The sequence below is a fragment of the Lonchura striata genome, chromosome Z (genome assembly GCF_046129695.1).
Source record: "Lonchura striata isolate bLonStr1 chromosome Z, bLonStr1.mat, whole genome shotgun sequence".
Taxonomy (NCBI): Eukaryota; Metazoa; Chordata; class Aves; order Passeriformes; family Estrildidae; genus Lonchura; species Lonchura striata.
The window spans coordinates 13,636,066-13,654,048 of NC_134642.1; the positions used below are offsets into that span (position 1 = coordinate 13,636,066).

The 17,983-nt window shown below is 36.8% G+C and overlaps 1 protein-coding gene across 1 annotated transcript in view; it reads right to left on the reverse strand.

Moving 5' to 3' along the window:
- Window positions 1-17,983, reverse strand: part of SV2C (synaptic vesicle glycoprotein 2C) — a 109,824-nt gene that overhangs the window by 77,603 nt on the left and 14,238 nt on the right. The window contains exon 2 of the mRNA XM_021531833.2: window positions 5,975-6,679. Coding sequence (XP_021387508.1) covers window positions 5,975-6,557 — 583 coding nt within the window. The 5' untranslated portion in view covers window positions 6,558-6,679. The remainder of the gene's footprint in view (window positions 1-5,974; window positions 6,680-17,983) is intronic.

Here is a 17,983-nt window from a genome sequence, read left to right on the forward strand (position 1 = left end):
TCTCATCCATCTCTAATGACCTATACCAATATTCAATAAAACAAGACAACAATGTTATACACAGATAACTACTTATGTCAGCAGTAGACTCTTTACTCACTGTGGTGTAAGGACAGTTCTGTGACAATCTATTTAAACTCATACCTCTTAAGCAGCAAATAATCCCACTAGACATGTAGATATATGAATATTTAAAAAATATTTGTGCAGGTTGTGCAGCCCTTTATTCACCACCATTTGGTCACATGCTTCCACCCAGGTTTCTGCTAGATCTCAGGAGAAGAACAAATAATTCAAACTATATGATTTTGCCTAAATTAATTTAGACCCTAGTGTGTGTTTGAAACAGCAAGTCTATGTACAATTCATGAATTCTAACTCTCCTTTAAAAGTTTATTGAATTTTAACAGCTGCAGCTTGTGTTTTAGTCATAGGTAGGTGGAAGTATCACACATTTGCAGACAACTAATCAGAAACATTTTGGTTGAGAGGGACTTTTGAAGAGCTTTTTTCTGACCTCTGCAAAAAGCACGGTTGCCTTCTGAGCAAGATTACTTTGCTTCAGGCCTTCAGTCAACTCTTGAAAATCTCCCAAACATCCCACAGCTTCTTTATGCAACATTCTCAGTAGCTGACCACCTCACTCTGAACTTTCTTCATCATACCAGATGATCCCCAATTGCAACTTCTGATCCTTGTGCTCCTCTAAGGAAAATTTTAATCTACCATCACTGTAGTTTCTCTCAATTTTGTTGCCAAATAGTACAGACTGATTCACCTCAGACCTTTTTCCTCCACATTAAACAAGACTGGGTCCTTTTTCTTCTTCTATGCTGTGTATTCCACTTAGTCACTTTATTGGTCCTCTACTAAATTTGCCTGCATTTGTTAATTCCTCCTTTTCAGGTGGCTTCACAACATAACAGAGAATCCAACATGTGGGCTCACTGTGTCAAGAACAGAAAATAATCACTCCTCTCTGCTTACTGGTCAATTTTGCCCATGCAGCTGCTGTCCTATGTCAACTTGCTTCCTACTAAAAGCCACAGATCCTTCTGTGCAGCTGTTTGCTACCCAGCATTTTAGTGACTAGCTTCTACCAGTGAGTGGGGTTATTCTGTCCCAATGGAAGGACTTGTATTTGTCATTGATAAGTTTCAAGGAAGGTATTTGTTGAATATAAAGTTGTTGAAAATGATCATTGCAAAACCAGAATAAAATTAAATAGCAAGGATCTGGCAAGCCAGTACTTCGTTAAACTAAGAAGTGGAAAAATTCAGAGATCATTTGGTATTCTTTGCAGAGCTTACAAGCACATTACATCAGCTACCAGATCTCTGGAGGGCACTTCTCATGTAAAGAGAAAGAACTGCATGGATTAAAATTATGCTGGTTATGTTTGGTAGGTTTTAAGACAGAGTAGGTGTGGGAAGCATTGTTACTAAAGCAGCTAATACACAAGTTAGTAATCAATGCAGAATTGGTAGGTTGTTGTCCCAGACTGAGAGCTACTTTTGCCCAAAAGACCTAGTTATATCTATTATATTCTTCTTTCTACAAATACTACAAAAATTTGATCATTAAATCCAGAAAAAATCCTCTTAGATCAAGGTATTATGTGACACTAAATGTGGGGTTTCAGAAAACAATTTTATTTCCAAGATAAGCTGTTTGTTGCTGTTCATAGTCACAGTACCTGCATTATCAGACCAGTGATTTACCACAATACTTGTGTTTTTTAGAAGGAAGAAAATGTCTTCAGGCTGAGTCATCAGCTAAGAAAGTCTTTTATGTATAAAAATTATTTCTAGGTTTGGTATTGTAATGTCTATGAATCTGTATCTAAGGTTAACACAATGGTAAGAGTAGAAAAGTATTCACCCTCCAGAGATCATTCAGTCTAGATTTCATATAGAGGATCATATAGGAATTCAAAATAGACCAGGGAGACCATTAGAAATCATTGAGGAGCAATTGGCCTCTGTAAAAGGTGTCAGTGAATACGAGTGCCTGGTACCTGCACTCTCATGGTACACATGCAAAAAATAAAAACAAAATATTTTAAAACAATCACTAAATGCTGAGGTGTTGAGATTTTTTTTCTAATATTGAGGTGGATAGACCTCCGACCAACCTGACTGAGTTAAAGCTGTCCGTACATATTACAGGAGGTTTGGATTGTGTGTCATTTTAGAAGTCCCTTTCAACTCAAATTATTCTATGATTGCATGCAAAGTACAAAAAAAGAATGGAGGTGTCTGTCTGAAAAAGGTGCTGACTGATGCTGTGAGGAGTGATCTCGTGGCCAGCTGAACAGGAGTCAGCTTTTATGTACTGCTAACCGTGGTGACAGCAGTGCAGCTCACAAGGGCCCTACACACAAGATCCCAAGGGAGAACCAGGGACAGGATGGTCGGAAGGAGCATGGCATCCTGAACAGGTATAGCTGGGAAAGACTAGCTTTGCTCCCACAATAAAACTTAAGAACAATCTGAATGGAAAGACAGAGAAAAATTGGGTAGAAAAGTATACCCAAATCAGAGCCCAGAGAATTAACCTAAAATCAGTCTGTTTCTGACTGATAAAACCAAAGAGATAAGGCAAGCAAGCAGAAAAAGAGTTAAAGTAACATCTTTAGGCCTGAGCCTACAGCCTGTCCCATGAAGGTACAGTCTTGCCTCATCAGTGCCGGAACCCAAAAGGCCAGTGTGAATCCACTTAAATGCAGGAGGTGGCAAGTCCAGCCACGTTATATATACAGCAGGGAAAGGGACATCTTTCTCTCGTGCTTCGTGACGTGTCACTATAATCTTGGATAAAAAAGACTAGTCAACTGCCTTTTTCTTAAGAAAACCACTTACTTGAGATGAAAAAAGTATTGGTTTATTATTTAATTCAAAAGACAACTTGAGGCTAGTTCATGGCACAAGCACACTTGTTATGCTCTGAGACATTGCTGGTGATCGATAAACAGTGATTTCAAGCTCATGCAAGGGTCAATATAGAGGATTTGGGGAAATTCTCCTTGTGAAAGTGAATTTTTAAAAATAAAAAATGCATCAGGGAGGCTCAATAAATATTGTCGTATGTTTTTAATTAGCTCAAGTTCTCTAGAAACTGTCATGGCATGATAAACTAGAAATCAGTTTTTACAACTAAATCAATGAATGCTTTTGCAAAGACAAATTAAAATATTCTTACTTTGTATCTAGTCTAGAAAATTGCCTAAAAAATAAATATTGTGTATGTGTACTGATTTTACCTTACAACTCTTAGCATTAGTCCTGTGACTTTAATATTCTAATAATATTAGAATCCTCTGGATTATGGAATTCTAATGAGAAAAAGAATTATGCCTGTCTGGAAGACCCCAGTTAGGATGTAATTATAAGGTGAAATCACAAGTGCAAAGTAATTGAAATGCATGGTTGTGAGGGCTCAGTTTTGACAACATAAGAAAGCTTTCACTAAGCATTCACTGGTATGATGAATATTTTGTGTAATTAAGGTTATGCTTGCTACTGGAAGCAGTATATCTACTCTGTTTATAAGCCATATGCACATTAGTGTACTGATGACTTGCAGCTTATGATATACTTTTAGTAACAATGGGCAAGAAATATATTTTTTTGGTGAAATTATTGCTTAAGCTGTCATGTGTTGTAATGCCCTCAATACACACTGGGAAAAAAATTACTTATCACAATTCTGTCCTGCTTTTGTATGTTAATCTTTTACTACATAATTATTTGTTTGTTAATACCACAACAGAGAGGCTAGTTTTATATTATTGCAAAAGGAAGATACATTACAATTTCTATATTTTAGGCATGAGAATACATTACTTGCACAGCTGAGTTTTCCAGAGCTGTTACCTTAATTTTGTCAACAAGCATCATTTATACACACACATGCATACACACACACACACAATGGCATATTTAACAGCTTCTGTACTGAATTTAGTTAAATATTTACAGACTTATTCCAGTACATCTCAAGGCAGCATCATGAGAACTCTAGTGACAGGGAAATCCTCAGCCTCCTTGACATGGGTCAGACCCCAACAAGTGGATGTGAATACTCATGGCCCCTACTACCATGGAGACAATACTCCCCACTCCCAATTCCAAACACCTCCATAATATTTAATGCAGTTGTTTAGAAAGAATACTATTTGTAATACAATGCAATACAAATTAATTGGCGATTTGGGGGTTACTCTTATATTTTATCACCCTGGAGAACAAAGACAACTTTGATCTTTCATTTTTTGAGAAGGCTGCATGTGGTAAAACAAGCAGGTTTATCAGTAACTAAAAATTGGGGGTGAGAATTTTTGTTCTATCAATTAAAAAATTATAAAAATTGAGGTGTACATTTTAAAGATATTATCGACTGCCAAGTACTAGATGAAAAAATCATGTTAATAAAGCAAGTTGGGCATTCATTTTCTAAGATGAAATGTTATTATTTGCACAGACTCATTGACATTCATCTAGTGATACAAGTGAGTATTGTTTGTTTCTCATCTTTCTTTAAGAAGTAGACTTGAAAGTTCACAGGTCCAAGCATGACACATAAAATGTTGGAATTTTGTGTAAACAAGCAGTACAGAAGAGATTATATGCATTCAGCCTCTTTAACCATTACATTTTAATTCTTTATCTCCATCAATTTTAAGTTTAATCATTGCACTGTATATATAGGCAAAGTAGTTCTAATAATAAATGATTAAATGGCAAAAAATAGTCCAAAGGACACAGTCATCTGAGAACTCCTCACCTGTTTCCTCTTATGCTCCTGTCACCTGGAGGGAAGCATAAAGATGTAACTGTGGGCGATGGCAGTCCACAGTATTGAAACCCACAGAGCCAAACTGCTGGTATCAATGTGTCAGGAAACTGAGCAAAACTAAAATGAGATCTGTTGCAACATCAACATGTGCTGCAAAGATGGAGGGTACAAGGTACATCTGCTAGAAAACAAAGGATTTTAAATCTCTTGGAAGTCCTCCTATTCTCCTGTCTTCAGACCCAAGTCACCTACCTACACATATACATTTCATTTCCTGCTGTATCCCAATTGCCCAGGCTCCTGCCTTCCCTCTTCTTTGGGGAACCATTTCTACAACTTTTCTCCACAGCCCTGCCCCTTGAGAGCCTTGTTTTACCTGCTGTGCCCAGGCATAACCAGGGAAGACAGTTTGAACCTAACTGCAGTGCTGCTGTTCTCACCAAGCCACACAAAACTGGCTCAGACTGCCTGTCTCCCACACCACAGGAGGGAACAAGCAAGGGGAGGAGACACACCCTGTCTTCATCAGCAGATTGGACACAAAAAGCACACCCTAGGCTCTTGTTCATTCTTTTGTCACCCTGACCCTAAGTAAACAGTGTTGTTTTTTTTTGGTGGGTTTTTTTTTTTTTTTTTTTTTTTTTTTATGTCTAGAGAACAGTCATTGGTATAAAAAGACTAAAAACAAAGAGTGAAAGGCTGTAATAGATAGCTTTTCACTAGAAGTTTTTGTATTTTCTAGATTTGATTTCACCTCACCATTTCAAAGGTTCACATGTAAAAATGTTCCCATGCAGTTCTATCATCTGCTCTTCATTACACCTATATAATTTCTACAGGACTCCAATTTTCCATATGTGGGCTGGTTTTGTAGTTTCGGTTTTTTTAGATTAGTTCATCTGGACATCTACTCCTGCATATGAGAACATAATTTGTCCCTCTCCTTATTAAGTTTTACAGTGCAGTGTTCCTCTTTAGTGATTTATTTACTGACTGACTAAGAAAACAATCACCTAAAAATAAAGCTACAATATTAATTAAATTCTTAATACTTACAATTAATTTCAATTTTTTAAATTGTATTTATATTCAAGCTTCTCTGTTGACAAATACATACTTAGTCTTACTGTAAGCAAATCTTTTAATAGCAAAAAGACACAATGAAGACTTTACTTACCAAGCCATCCTGATCCGGAATTGGGTATACACATATCTGTTTCAGCACTGGGCAACACAAATCCAACCACAAACACTTCCACTCCATCAGCCATTAGGGCCATTCCTAGCACAAAGAAGAGGGCCCACTGGAAACGACCATGGCCACATTCTTGTATTATCAATTCATATTGCTGTGCTAGCTCTTCTTCGTCAGCTTTCCTCTCTGTTTCCAGTTCACGACGATCCTTGTATTCATCACGCATAGACTGACCTAAGGCCACCATGTCATCCTTACCCTGCCCTGTGCTGGGGATTCCCTGATACTCTCCTTCATAAATTTCATCATCTTCATCATGTCCTTCAGTTGCTTCACTTGATCCTTCATCATCATTAGCTTCTACACCATAATTTCCTCCTTGACCATAGTAATCATCATCATCATCTTCCTCATCCTGGAATCGACTGTAGGATCTCTGTGTGTAGCCATCCTGGGCTTTGTCAACTGCTTTATTAACTTTTTTCACTGCTTGCCTCTTCACCTCTTTAGCAATATCTTTGGCCCCTTTCACTAGCGAAGTCCTGTCTTTGTATGTGTCCTCCATCCTGTATCAAAAGGACTGCTGCTACGCTGCAAAGGCACCTGCCAAATATTGTTTGGAATGTCTACTGCGTGTTGGACATCAGTAGAAAAAGCCCAGGTACAAGTGAAGCTGTAATACTCAACCTGTAAAATATAAGATAAAAAAGTTTATACTTCACTATTTTTAGATGCCTCTTCACACTGATACAGAATCATCCCAATCTTTATTGAAGCACTGGACATCAGAATACAGGACTTTGATTATAAAAGCGTGGATTTTCTTCAGAGATACAAATACCACAGGTTACAAGGAAAATATGCCAAAGATAAATTTAATATCTCTATCAGAGAATCTTTAGAATTCAATTTTTTACTCTCTAGTCTCAGATATCAAGTTTTATTCTGAAAGAAACCAAGCAATTCCATGCATCATACATCATATTGATTCTGTCTGCAATATCCTTTCCCATTTAAATCCTCTGTTTTATAAGAAAGGGCTACAAACACTAACTTTTCTCTCAGTGAGTTACCATGAAATATCTGTCTAGCCTTCTATTTAACACAAATCCTGTAGAAAGTTATTATTCCTCCAAATCTGTACCAGTGTCTCAAAGCTGACTGAATATGGCCAGTGCATTCACAGTGCATTCACACTGAGTCTCAGCAATATGAAATCCCACCCTAAAAAATTCAGTGTGCGGAGCTGTGTGGGCAGAAGTGGTGGCACTTTCACACTTTGAAGATTCCCAATACCTAAATAATTTTCCTTTCTTCCCTATCTATACTCAGAGTAGGGGCAGAGTGGAGCAACTGTATATTATCAGCTAATGCATCTCCCAATGTGTTAGTCCAGCAAGAGTTCCCACTAGCCAAGCTGCAGGAAAGCACCAAGACATTTTGCCCCAATTCACCTCCCTGCCCCCCTGCTCTATCCTTCCATCTTGTGCAGCCCCAAATGCAGACACAATGAGTCAAGAGCAGTTGCTTACTAGACTGCAGATTAAACTTTCACTTCTTGGTGCAGTTTTCAGGCATATCTACAGGACAAGTTGCTCACCACATATCTGCACTGTCACTAGGGATGGGAGAAAAGAAATGGCTGCAGCATGCAAGCATACAGAAGGAAAAAATGCAGGATAATTCCTTGGCAAAAGTCTGTAGTTAGAACAGCTAAAATCAATTTCAAAATTGTACTATTACTCATGTGTCTAAAATTAAGGGAGTGTGAGAGTGTGTGTGTGTGTGTGTGTGTGTGTGTGTGTGTGTGTGTGTTTGTGTGCACATGTGTGAATCTGGACACTGCAACAGATTGTAGAAGCCTCCCTTCTGGGAGAAAGCAGGCTGCAGGTTTTTAGCAGTGCTTCTGAGAAAAGACTGCCTGCTTCCAGCTTCAGGAAAAGGTTATTTTTAACCATGATCATTTTAATGATCTATTTTCCAGCATTACCTCAGAAAAACTACAGTAATGCAACTAAGGAGACAGTGAGATATGATGCAGGAGTAAAAATAGATGGAAATTTCTGAAGCTAATCTTATCAACCTTTCTAAAGCAGTGTGGACTGCCCTCAGAGCTTTATGGGAGAAGACCAAGGAATGGCTTTAAGAAGTTGCCCTTTATTCATTCTATTGCATATACTGTCTCCAGAAGTATACTCCACACATGAGTTTTAGGACCAATAGAGGGATAGGAAAAACTACAGACTGCATTAGATAAACTAAGGATGTGATGTACTTCTGATGCAAGAAAACAAAGCCTACAATCACATAGACATGACTCAGAAGCTAAAAGGTATGTTCCTAGCCTTTTAATAATAGAAATTTACCTATAGTAAAAAATGCCCTTATTTTTAGTATCTTCCTCTGGATTAATTTCATACACTTTGACTGTTTCTCAAAGAAATCAAATGTGATGGCACAATTCAACCATTAATGGGAACTGAAGCATTTACTGGAAGAGAAATGCAGCCTGATGTAATATTTATGACTGCAAACTGTAGACTGACTTTAGGTACATGATGATCCTTTTAAGTAGGTCATCCTGGTGAATTTTTTATGCCAAGGCACTTTCTCTAATTACAGCTTTCCAGTTTTCAAGATGCTCAGTAGAAGTTATCCTTCTAGCTAGAAGTATCTACTAGCTGTTAGTGAACATGCAATGCAACAAAACATTCACTGGATCTGCTGAAGACTTCTACAAATGCTTTCGAGAACTCCATGAAATCCTAACAGGTGCTTTTCTGAGTGTTAATGAGTACAGTGTGTTCCTAGATTTTAAGTAATTTTACAGTATCCGTACAACCCGTTTAACCTAAACTCTGAATCCCTCTAATTCTTAGACTGATACTGGTTTCTTTTTATTTGTCCAATAAGGGTTTTCAGTTGCAAATTTGCTACTACTACAGGATGCATATGTGTGTGTGTGTGTGTGTGTGTGTGTGTGTGTGTGTGTGTGTGTGTGTGTGTGTGCGTGTGTGTGTGCATGTTATATCTATATCTTGAAGAAAGCAGGAGTTTAGGAATAACAAATGGACAAAAAGTCTAAGAGCCAACATTAGTAAAACAATGCTTTACTCTTCTGTAGTATACCTACCTCATGAGTTCAACAGACTCCAAAAAGTCAAGTTTTCAAAAATAGCTGAACTTATGCTGCAGTTTGTGATAAACCAGGTACATCAACAAGGAATTTCACCTGTTCATACTCACTGAGAGCATAACTCTGTCATCAAAAAACATGCAAACATGCAAACAGAGCAAAATTTCTGTCTGGCAAAAATCAGAAATGTCTTTCTATCTTGCTGAAGTTTCCAAGCAAAATGCTTAATCTGAACACTGTTTTTTTAAAGAGCTTTGCTTTCTCAGTGAATTGAAATCCATGCCTTAAGGTGATAAGTACAAAGAGGAATAATTTACAGCCATGCATGATAGCTTCCCACCCTTTCAATTATGTTGGACTGATTACTACAAGTAAGTAACTGGAAAGTCTGAAAGAGTAGGGATTAATGACTACCTGAGTAGCATGAAGGAGCAAAAGCAGAGATGATAGTCTAGCTATACACGCTTCTTTGCACCAACCAGTTCAGCCAAAGTGTTCACTGACTTTCGCTAAAGCAAACACCATATTTCTATTCAATTCTTTCAACTAAAACAAAACAAAACAAAAACAAAAACAAAACAAAATCCCAGGAAACTAATGTTTCTACCAGAAACAGAAATACTTCTTCAGGAAACACAAAAAAACATTTTGTGAAAACACTCAAAGATGCATAGAAAAAATAAAAATCAAATTGTTCTTTTGCTCTAATATTTATTTGTTTCCATTATGTTACATTCACAGATATAGCATTCTGTATAGATTGTGCTACATCTGAAATAAAGGTTGGACATTACAAACTGAATCAGTGAGATCCCATAAAGATATAAACCTATCACAAATCAGAAAACTCACTCCCACAAAGACTTAGGTCTTTTCCTAACACAAGCTGTTAGAAGACTCACTGAGTACTCCAAAAAGTAGTATTAACTATGTGTATTATAAGATAATAAAGTCTTCAGATCTGGAAGTCACACTCAAATGTGCCTATTATAGATCATAACTACTTCAAATTTTACTACCTTTTCAAATTATTTTATATCCCAGGTTAAATAAAGCACCTGAACTATGTTAATTCACAAACAGAAGATGCTATTGTCTTGCAAGTGTACTCAGTAGTTAAGGAAATAAAACAACCCACGCTCAAATTCACCAAGACACCTGCAAACTTCCTCCTCATCTCTTCATGTTCAAAGCCTTCTGTTTATTTTTCCAGGGTAGTATCTACTTCAGTATGACCTACTAAAGAATAGATTCTTCAATAAAGTGTATTTATTTATAGAGGTATTAAGTTATTTAAAATAAATAAGAGCTGGCATCAAAGCTGGTGTGAAGTAGATTCATTTTGGGCAATGTTAGCAGATTAAAAGCTAAGTTTCTAAGCAAAATATTTTAAGAAAATTTTCTTTCTCTCATGTTGAGAGTCACATTCCCAGGCTGCACTCTTCTAGCTCAAGCTGTAGTAGACAGAACTGTGTATAATACTGCAAGGCTGCAGTGCCACCACCAGTGGCTGTCCCCAACACTCTCCCTGCTTGCATGGTGTTTTCACCACTGGTCCTGTACCAGCATTTGCCACTGCATCCTCTCTGCAGCACAGTACACATATGTAGGATGAGCATAGGAATTAATTTATCTAATACACATGAACAGTCCTGAGCTCAGTATAAACAGGGTGTTCATGGTACATTGCAATCTCTTTTTCCCCATTTTATTACTTTCTTTCCTCATTAAACCAGCAGAGATAACTGTTTCAGCAGCATATGCTCTACCTGCCTAGTTCCTCTTAAACTATTTAACTAATTTACCTAATTAGAACAAGACAAGTGGAATTTCTTTTAGCTTGTTTTTACTTGAAATTTCATAACCTTCATAAAAAAAAAATTAACATTCTTGCCTGAAAGTAAAATGTATATGGACATCTGCTTTTAATAAAAAATAATACCTTTAACTGTCCCTTAGAGACTTAACGTAACTCCCAAAACAAGTCTAATAATTCTTTCCTTACGGTTCTTTAGATCACTGGCCTAATTCCTTCCCATTTACAGCTGGATATATAACCAATGAAACCAGGATCTGCAAAAGCTCTCCTTTAAGCAGTAGAAAATGGAAATCTAACAGTATGATGAAATCAGACCACGTAAGACAATGAAATCATAAACCTAAGACAAAAGGTATAAACTCTGAACAGTGAAAGTCAGGAAATCTGAACTAAATAATCTGTGATTAAAATGCAATAATATTGTAAAAAAAATTCTCCAAGAAAAGCAGAATGGAAAATTATAGGTACAAAGTTAGGAGGTGGGACATTCTTTACTTTATACTTCCAATAAATTAGTCCTCCATGCTTTACTTCTATGCTCTAAATATCTTTCAAAGAATATGCTGAAGGGTGATACAATGCTGGTAAGTTTTATGAGCCCCACCATCCTAATGCTGACACAGTCATGTCTAATTCAGCTCTCTCTTACCAGTCTTCTAAACCCCTTTGATCCATAGTTCCACCTAAGGTCACAGTTAGGAGTGAAGGTTCATCTGTGCTCCACCCTCTCTTATTAGGCCTTTTGCATGCTTTCTTTTTACCTACAAAAAAGGATCAATACTGGCAGCAAGAGAATTATTGAAGATAATGTAGATATTACCTACTCTTTGGTTGTAATAACAACATTTAACTCCTTAGAATTAGACTCAGTTCAACGCGCCCCTAACAGTCTAGACTGTGTTCCAAAACTGAAATACCCATGTCTGCTAATTAAATTATAGCAAGAAAACTGTGAAGAGCCCACAGTGGAGTCAACCTTTCCTTCATATTTTATTTAATCAAAATCTTGCTTTCCTAAGAAAAGGTGACAGAACAAAGGACAGCACATGTTTTGAGATGCCTTGCTGTCTTTCAAACCGTAAACTCTTAACAGAGATTAGCATATATAAAGAAAATTTTATCAGTCCATTGTTTTTTGGGTTTTGGATTTAGTTTTGGGGTTTTTTTGTAATCTAATGCTTGCTAGTTGTTTTGCCTTACTGTACATAAATACCAGAGTTTTGATTGCTTTTGTCAATTTTGCAATCGATCTGATCCTGTTTGGCTACTTCGAGTTTCTACATGCTTTTACCTGGCAAACACTAAAAAAATTCATTCTCATTAAAGACAAAGTGGGATCATTGTGGTTTTCCAGCACTGTGGTTTTAATTTGTTCTTTGACTACTATGCTTCCTGTGGACTTCTTCAGCAAAGGAGTGCTCCCTTGCAGTCACTTTGCTATTCACTCAAAGCACATATTATTTCCATGATCTGTGCTGGTTGGTGATAAACACAAGCTGAATGCAGCATCTTTTTCAACAAGAATTGACAAGAATCAAATGTCATCCAGCCTGAATGACATAAGTAATGTCTCATCAGTAAAAGTTAATGAGATTTCATACTCTACCCACATTACTACCAAATTACGCATGACTACCAAATCTTAGGAAAACTGAAATTTCATTATTGATAAAAACACCTTTTTAACCAAACATATCCATACATATCTCTGCACTTTTAAGATTGCCTTAAAAGTAGAAAAAAAATTGCAAAAGAAAATTGTTTCCTCTGAAGCCAAGGGCTATGTCCCTTCTCATACCTACTTCTCCTGAAAATTCACTTTCATCATCAGTGCTTCCAATACATTTTGTAATTTTCAGTTGTCAGAATCACAGTGGAAAGCATCATCCTGCATTTCAGTAAGGAAAGAACAGCACAAAGCAGTTGGACAAGAAAGTTTTCATTGCTCAATACTAGCAATGAAAATAAAAAAATAGCAAAAATAAAAAAAATTACAACCCTCTACCAAAAGCATATTGACTAGCAATTTCTGTCTTGTGTCTGCCATTGTCATATTTGCTGCTGTACAGAAAGCAGACAAGTCTTCTCTGAAAGTAAAGGCCCACCAGTAGTCATGAATCATTTGAGATCAAAAGAAAGCAGAAAAAAAATCCACTCATAAGGAAGAATTTAATATATATCTACCTGGGGATAGATATATATTAAAAAACCCTCATATTTTAAAAGCACCAAGACTGAAGTCCTAAGAATAATAGCCAAGAAGTATCCTGGAAGTAAAATAAGAAAACAATGCACTGTGGAAATTCTCCAGAGAATAAAATATGCAAATGCAATAGGACAAGCCTCAACCACTGAAGAAGCCATTTTTGAAATAGCTTTGCACAAAGCTGTGATGTGCAGGTACTTTGAAACAGCAACTGTACAAATACAAGACTGCCAGATACAACAGAATAGCGCTGGAGCTTACAGAAACTTGGGAAAATTGAAGGGCATCTTGTAGGGCAAGCTATATTACAAGCTGAAATTATGTATCTTTCCTTTCTTCCTGAAATAAAAGAGGTAAGTATTCTTTATTTTTTAGGAGTAAATACAGGGTCACACACTGAGATCCCACTGGGAAAAACTTTCTGAAAACATTTAGTTTTTCATTCTTCTGAATTTCTGCTGGGGCACATCATTCCTGTGCCTGCAGAATGAGAGTCTAAAGACTCTTCTCACTTCCACCAATTCTGTCTTTATCTGATGCTGGTCTATATTGGCCTCTGCATGGGGAATCAGCTGCTGTGCTCAATATACCCTGGTAAGAGAGTAGTGGTTTCTCAGCATAGTGTTAAAAGATGCTTGAATATCCTGGTTTTCTCATCCATACTCCTTTTCAGTCACTTCACTATTCACTCAAAGCATGTATCATTTTTGCTTTATCTTTAACATCTGTTACCATTTTGTTATTTGTAACAGATACATTATTGCCATATCTCATAAATCTGGCTACACCAAAATATAAGTTTAAAATAGGAATATATTTTTTTAATTAAATTAATATTTACATAGTTTAAATTTAAATAACTTCTTTAAATCTGCACACATGGCCCTACAGATTCGGGGGACTAACAGGCAGAACAGATTCCACCATGAGAGCTGGGTCATTTGAAGATGAAGGCTTTCCACTTGTTGAGGGAATATTTCCCCTCTGCATGGCCACACTGACTACCACATCCAACTTCATGCACTTCACCATCACCACAGTCTGGAGAGGATCACTGGAGTGGTGACAGGTCTGGGATGCATGATGCAGAAGGAGAGTAAGTCTTTTTTTGCCCAGTCTTCAGAGGAGAATTCTTAAGGAGAAGTCCATTCACCATCCCCCATCATCTAAGGAAGGATTAAAAATACAACAAGGATGGGCTCCTTCCAGAAGCAAAAACAAAAAGAAAAGAGGAAACCATTTCAAGTTGTAGCAAGGGAAATTCCAGACAGTTCTAAGGAAGAAATTCTTCATGTAAAGTCTCCAGCCATTTACATCCTACACAGAGGAGGACTGGGTTTCCCAGCATTGGAGGTATTCAAAACTTAACTGGACAAGACTGAACTACTTAAATCCAGATCTGAGACTAGATAACCTCCACATTACTTCTTCACCCAAATGACTCTATCATTCTGACACATTAAAAAAAAAAAAAAATGTCTATTTTCTCACATTAAATGAAGAGCTCTATTTTTATAAATCAGAATCAAACATCAAGTGCTGAATATGTCAGTATACAAATATATCTTTCACAGAATAACACAAAAGGTTTAGAATTCAGTCTGGTAAGCTAGAGAGAGACAAAAGGACACCTCAGCAGAGTTTAGAAGGTGGGTGACCATTTAGGGCTTTAAACAGTTAGCTAAAATTGGTTAAGTAACCACTGCCCATATTAGAAAAGAACATAGTCTTCTGTTTTCATACAAATATCTTTCTTGAAAAGCACTGGGCAAAGATGAGAGAGTTGAACAGATTCGAAATACATATCAGATTTTTGTCATATCACTGTCACATGTTATAAAAATGTCAACATTTTTATAACTTTGCTCTAGTTCAAAATGCTTGTGATTTTGAAATACAAAAAAAAAAAGAAAAAATGCTGCCATTCTTCCTATTTTTACTCTGTTTTGAAAAGTAAAATTAGACCGTAGACAGCATTTATCTTTCTTGATGCAAATTCATTAGGATGTGCAGGAAATATGTAACAAATGCTGTAGATTATTAATGTTCAAAAGTGCAATAATTTATTTTAAGAAGAGCTCCTTAGATAAACTACACAGAATATTTAATAATTTTCACTTTCCTACTTTGAAATAGTGGCAATTTAAATACAGAAAAATTAGACCACTTACCAAACTTGACATGGGCAGGTATATGGGCATGAAAATATGTTTTAAAATTTGTATTTGGTAATTTCAACACACTGCTCTTTGAACTGTGTTTTTCCATAAATTTACTACTTCTGAGAGAAAACTGCTCAGAAAAATACAGACACAAAATAGAAAGCTGTAACTACAGAAATAAAAGCTGTATATGTCAGGAATGGATCATTACATATAATAAGACCATAACCAAGTTGATAAGGAATATACTTGCACATAATAAGTAACTTTCAGATTCTGTCATGGAAATTCATCAATATAGGAACTCAGCTATAATCAAGAATGACAGAAAAAAACATCCATAGAAGGCTGTAAGAAAAGCAGCCTGATAGATAATATGCAGATACATGGTACCTAGGCAAAATATATCTACCTTTTCAAAATATATCTAAATAATATATCTAAATAAGATATATAAATAGCAAAAAATTCCTAGGAGTTTAAGTAGAAAGTGAATTTAAAAGCTTTACATATTATTTTTCCGTCTGAAGTAATTAAAAGTTTATGATCTCTCTTCAAATATCTTGGCATCTCACATAAAAGAAGGACTTTAAGGAACAGATTATTGTACTTTGAAAGTAGCCTGCAATCCTACATTGTTTTCATTTTCATACAAGAACAACCAAGACTCCTAGACTTCTTTTTGCAAAGTGATTTATTTTACATTCACCTTAGATTTTCTCTGCTATTCTTAAAGAACTAGATACATTCTAAATTATTTGGCTGAAAAAAACCCCTGTACTTTTTATACTCCAATCTTTTCTAATTCATCCTGTTTCTTTAAAGTTTTCCTAGTACTGTTTTCTGCACCATGCTTCATGCAGCTTTTGTACTGGAGGGCTGTGAACATGGTAATGTATTGCTCATCTTCAGATATACCTGAGCTATTAAAGATTATGGAACGTGATACTCAAACAAAGTGCTAGTTCTGCTGCACTAAAAAAAAGTGATTCTGCACACTCATAAAATCTTACCTCTCCCAGCAGGGAAATGCAACAGTTTGAGGTGGAAATTACTTTTTCAAAATGAAGGCTGACTCATTGTCTACCAGGCCTTAACTAGGTAAGAAAGAAAATCATGACTGCTCAATGGTCCCTTAAATACAAATGCTGCTGCTAAAAACCCAACTGCATTTTACTTAAGGCTGCACTGACTTCCAGTTGTACAATTTGTTTACCTCATTTTATTCCACAGTGGGAAAAATAGACTTGGTAATGCTTAGCATAGACTCATATTTTAGTAGATTCAAACTGCATCCTGTGTTGACTACACATCTTCAGTTTTTTGTCTTGAATCACACTATTATTGCAGGTTGTACAGTGCATATGTGCCTTAGCACATGCAGTATTTCAGCAGGTGTAAGAAAACTTCAAGAAAATGAATCAAAGTGCCCGCAGGTGTACGGGTCCTATAAAATCACAAATATAATGCTTTAGCAGCTTGTATTTTACACCACTACTTTGTTCACTGAACTCCATAAGCCTTTATTTTGTGGACTTGATAACATAGGTGAGAAGGAGCCATGGAAAGAGACTAATATAATGAAAAGATGAAAAGTCTGTACTGAAAATGTAGCAGACTCAAGCATTTCAGATTCAGTAACTTAGACTTCTAACAAAATGGGATTTATCTGTACCTCAAAGTACATTATGCAATCTAAGCACAACCTCAGTGTGGCTTTCTTCCCTTGGGTAGGATATGTAGAGATGGATGGCACAACTGAATAAACACAGTGCTCAGCCATTAAAAGCACAAAATAAAGGCAGCAAAATGAAGATAGAAGAGTTGGTAAATTTTTCCCTGCAATTTTGGTAAGCTTTCTGCAGTTTATTTTGAAAACAACCTATTTGACAATTTGAAAAAAAAATGTTCTGTTCCTTATGTTTGAATTTCCACAGCAAAAAGGTGTGGTGAGCTGAAACATCTCAGAAATAAATGCTGTCATAAAAATAATCTCTATTTTATTTTAAAGCAGAATGGCACCTGTTAATCTTTGTGCTTTATAGACATGAACAATTCTCTGATTCGCTGAGATCCTCAGTATTCCACCTTAGTCTTAGCCTAATTCTTAGTCTGGTTCTTAAAATGTTTGCCACCCAGCAGTGAAGTTTACCATATTCCTGAAGTTCCCTGCTTTGAAACTGATTGTACTTCTTGTCTTGTAGAATCTTAATTGGCTGACAGGACTCCTAGCCCCTCATTAAGACTAAATCCAGCCCTGCCTCACCCAGTACCCCTTCCAGTACACCAGATGCTCTGTCATGGGCTCAAGTTCCCTCTTAAGCTCAGACTTGGCCACCCCAAGTCTGAACTATATAGCTTCATCTGTCTCCTATCTCCTGCTGTTCCTGAATCTCAGACTGGATGTCCCTGGCAGATCATGGACACAACTGCCCTACTTCGCCTGATGAGCGCCAGACACTTGATGAAAACTGTTGTTCTCACCATGCTCTGCCTCAGGCCAATATTCCTCCCATCAGTGACAGCAGTGCTCTGCCCACGCTGTGGTCCCCCGTCTCCTGCCCTGCCTTCTCTCCCGGAGCAGTCTCATGGCTGCTGCTCCCTGGCAGCTCTCGTGAGGGCTGAAGCCTGGTCTCAGCTAAAGGTCCTGAACCAGGAGGCAGAAGGT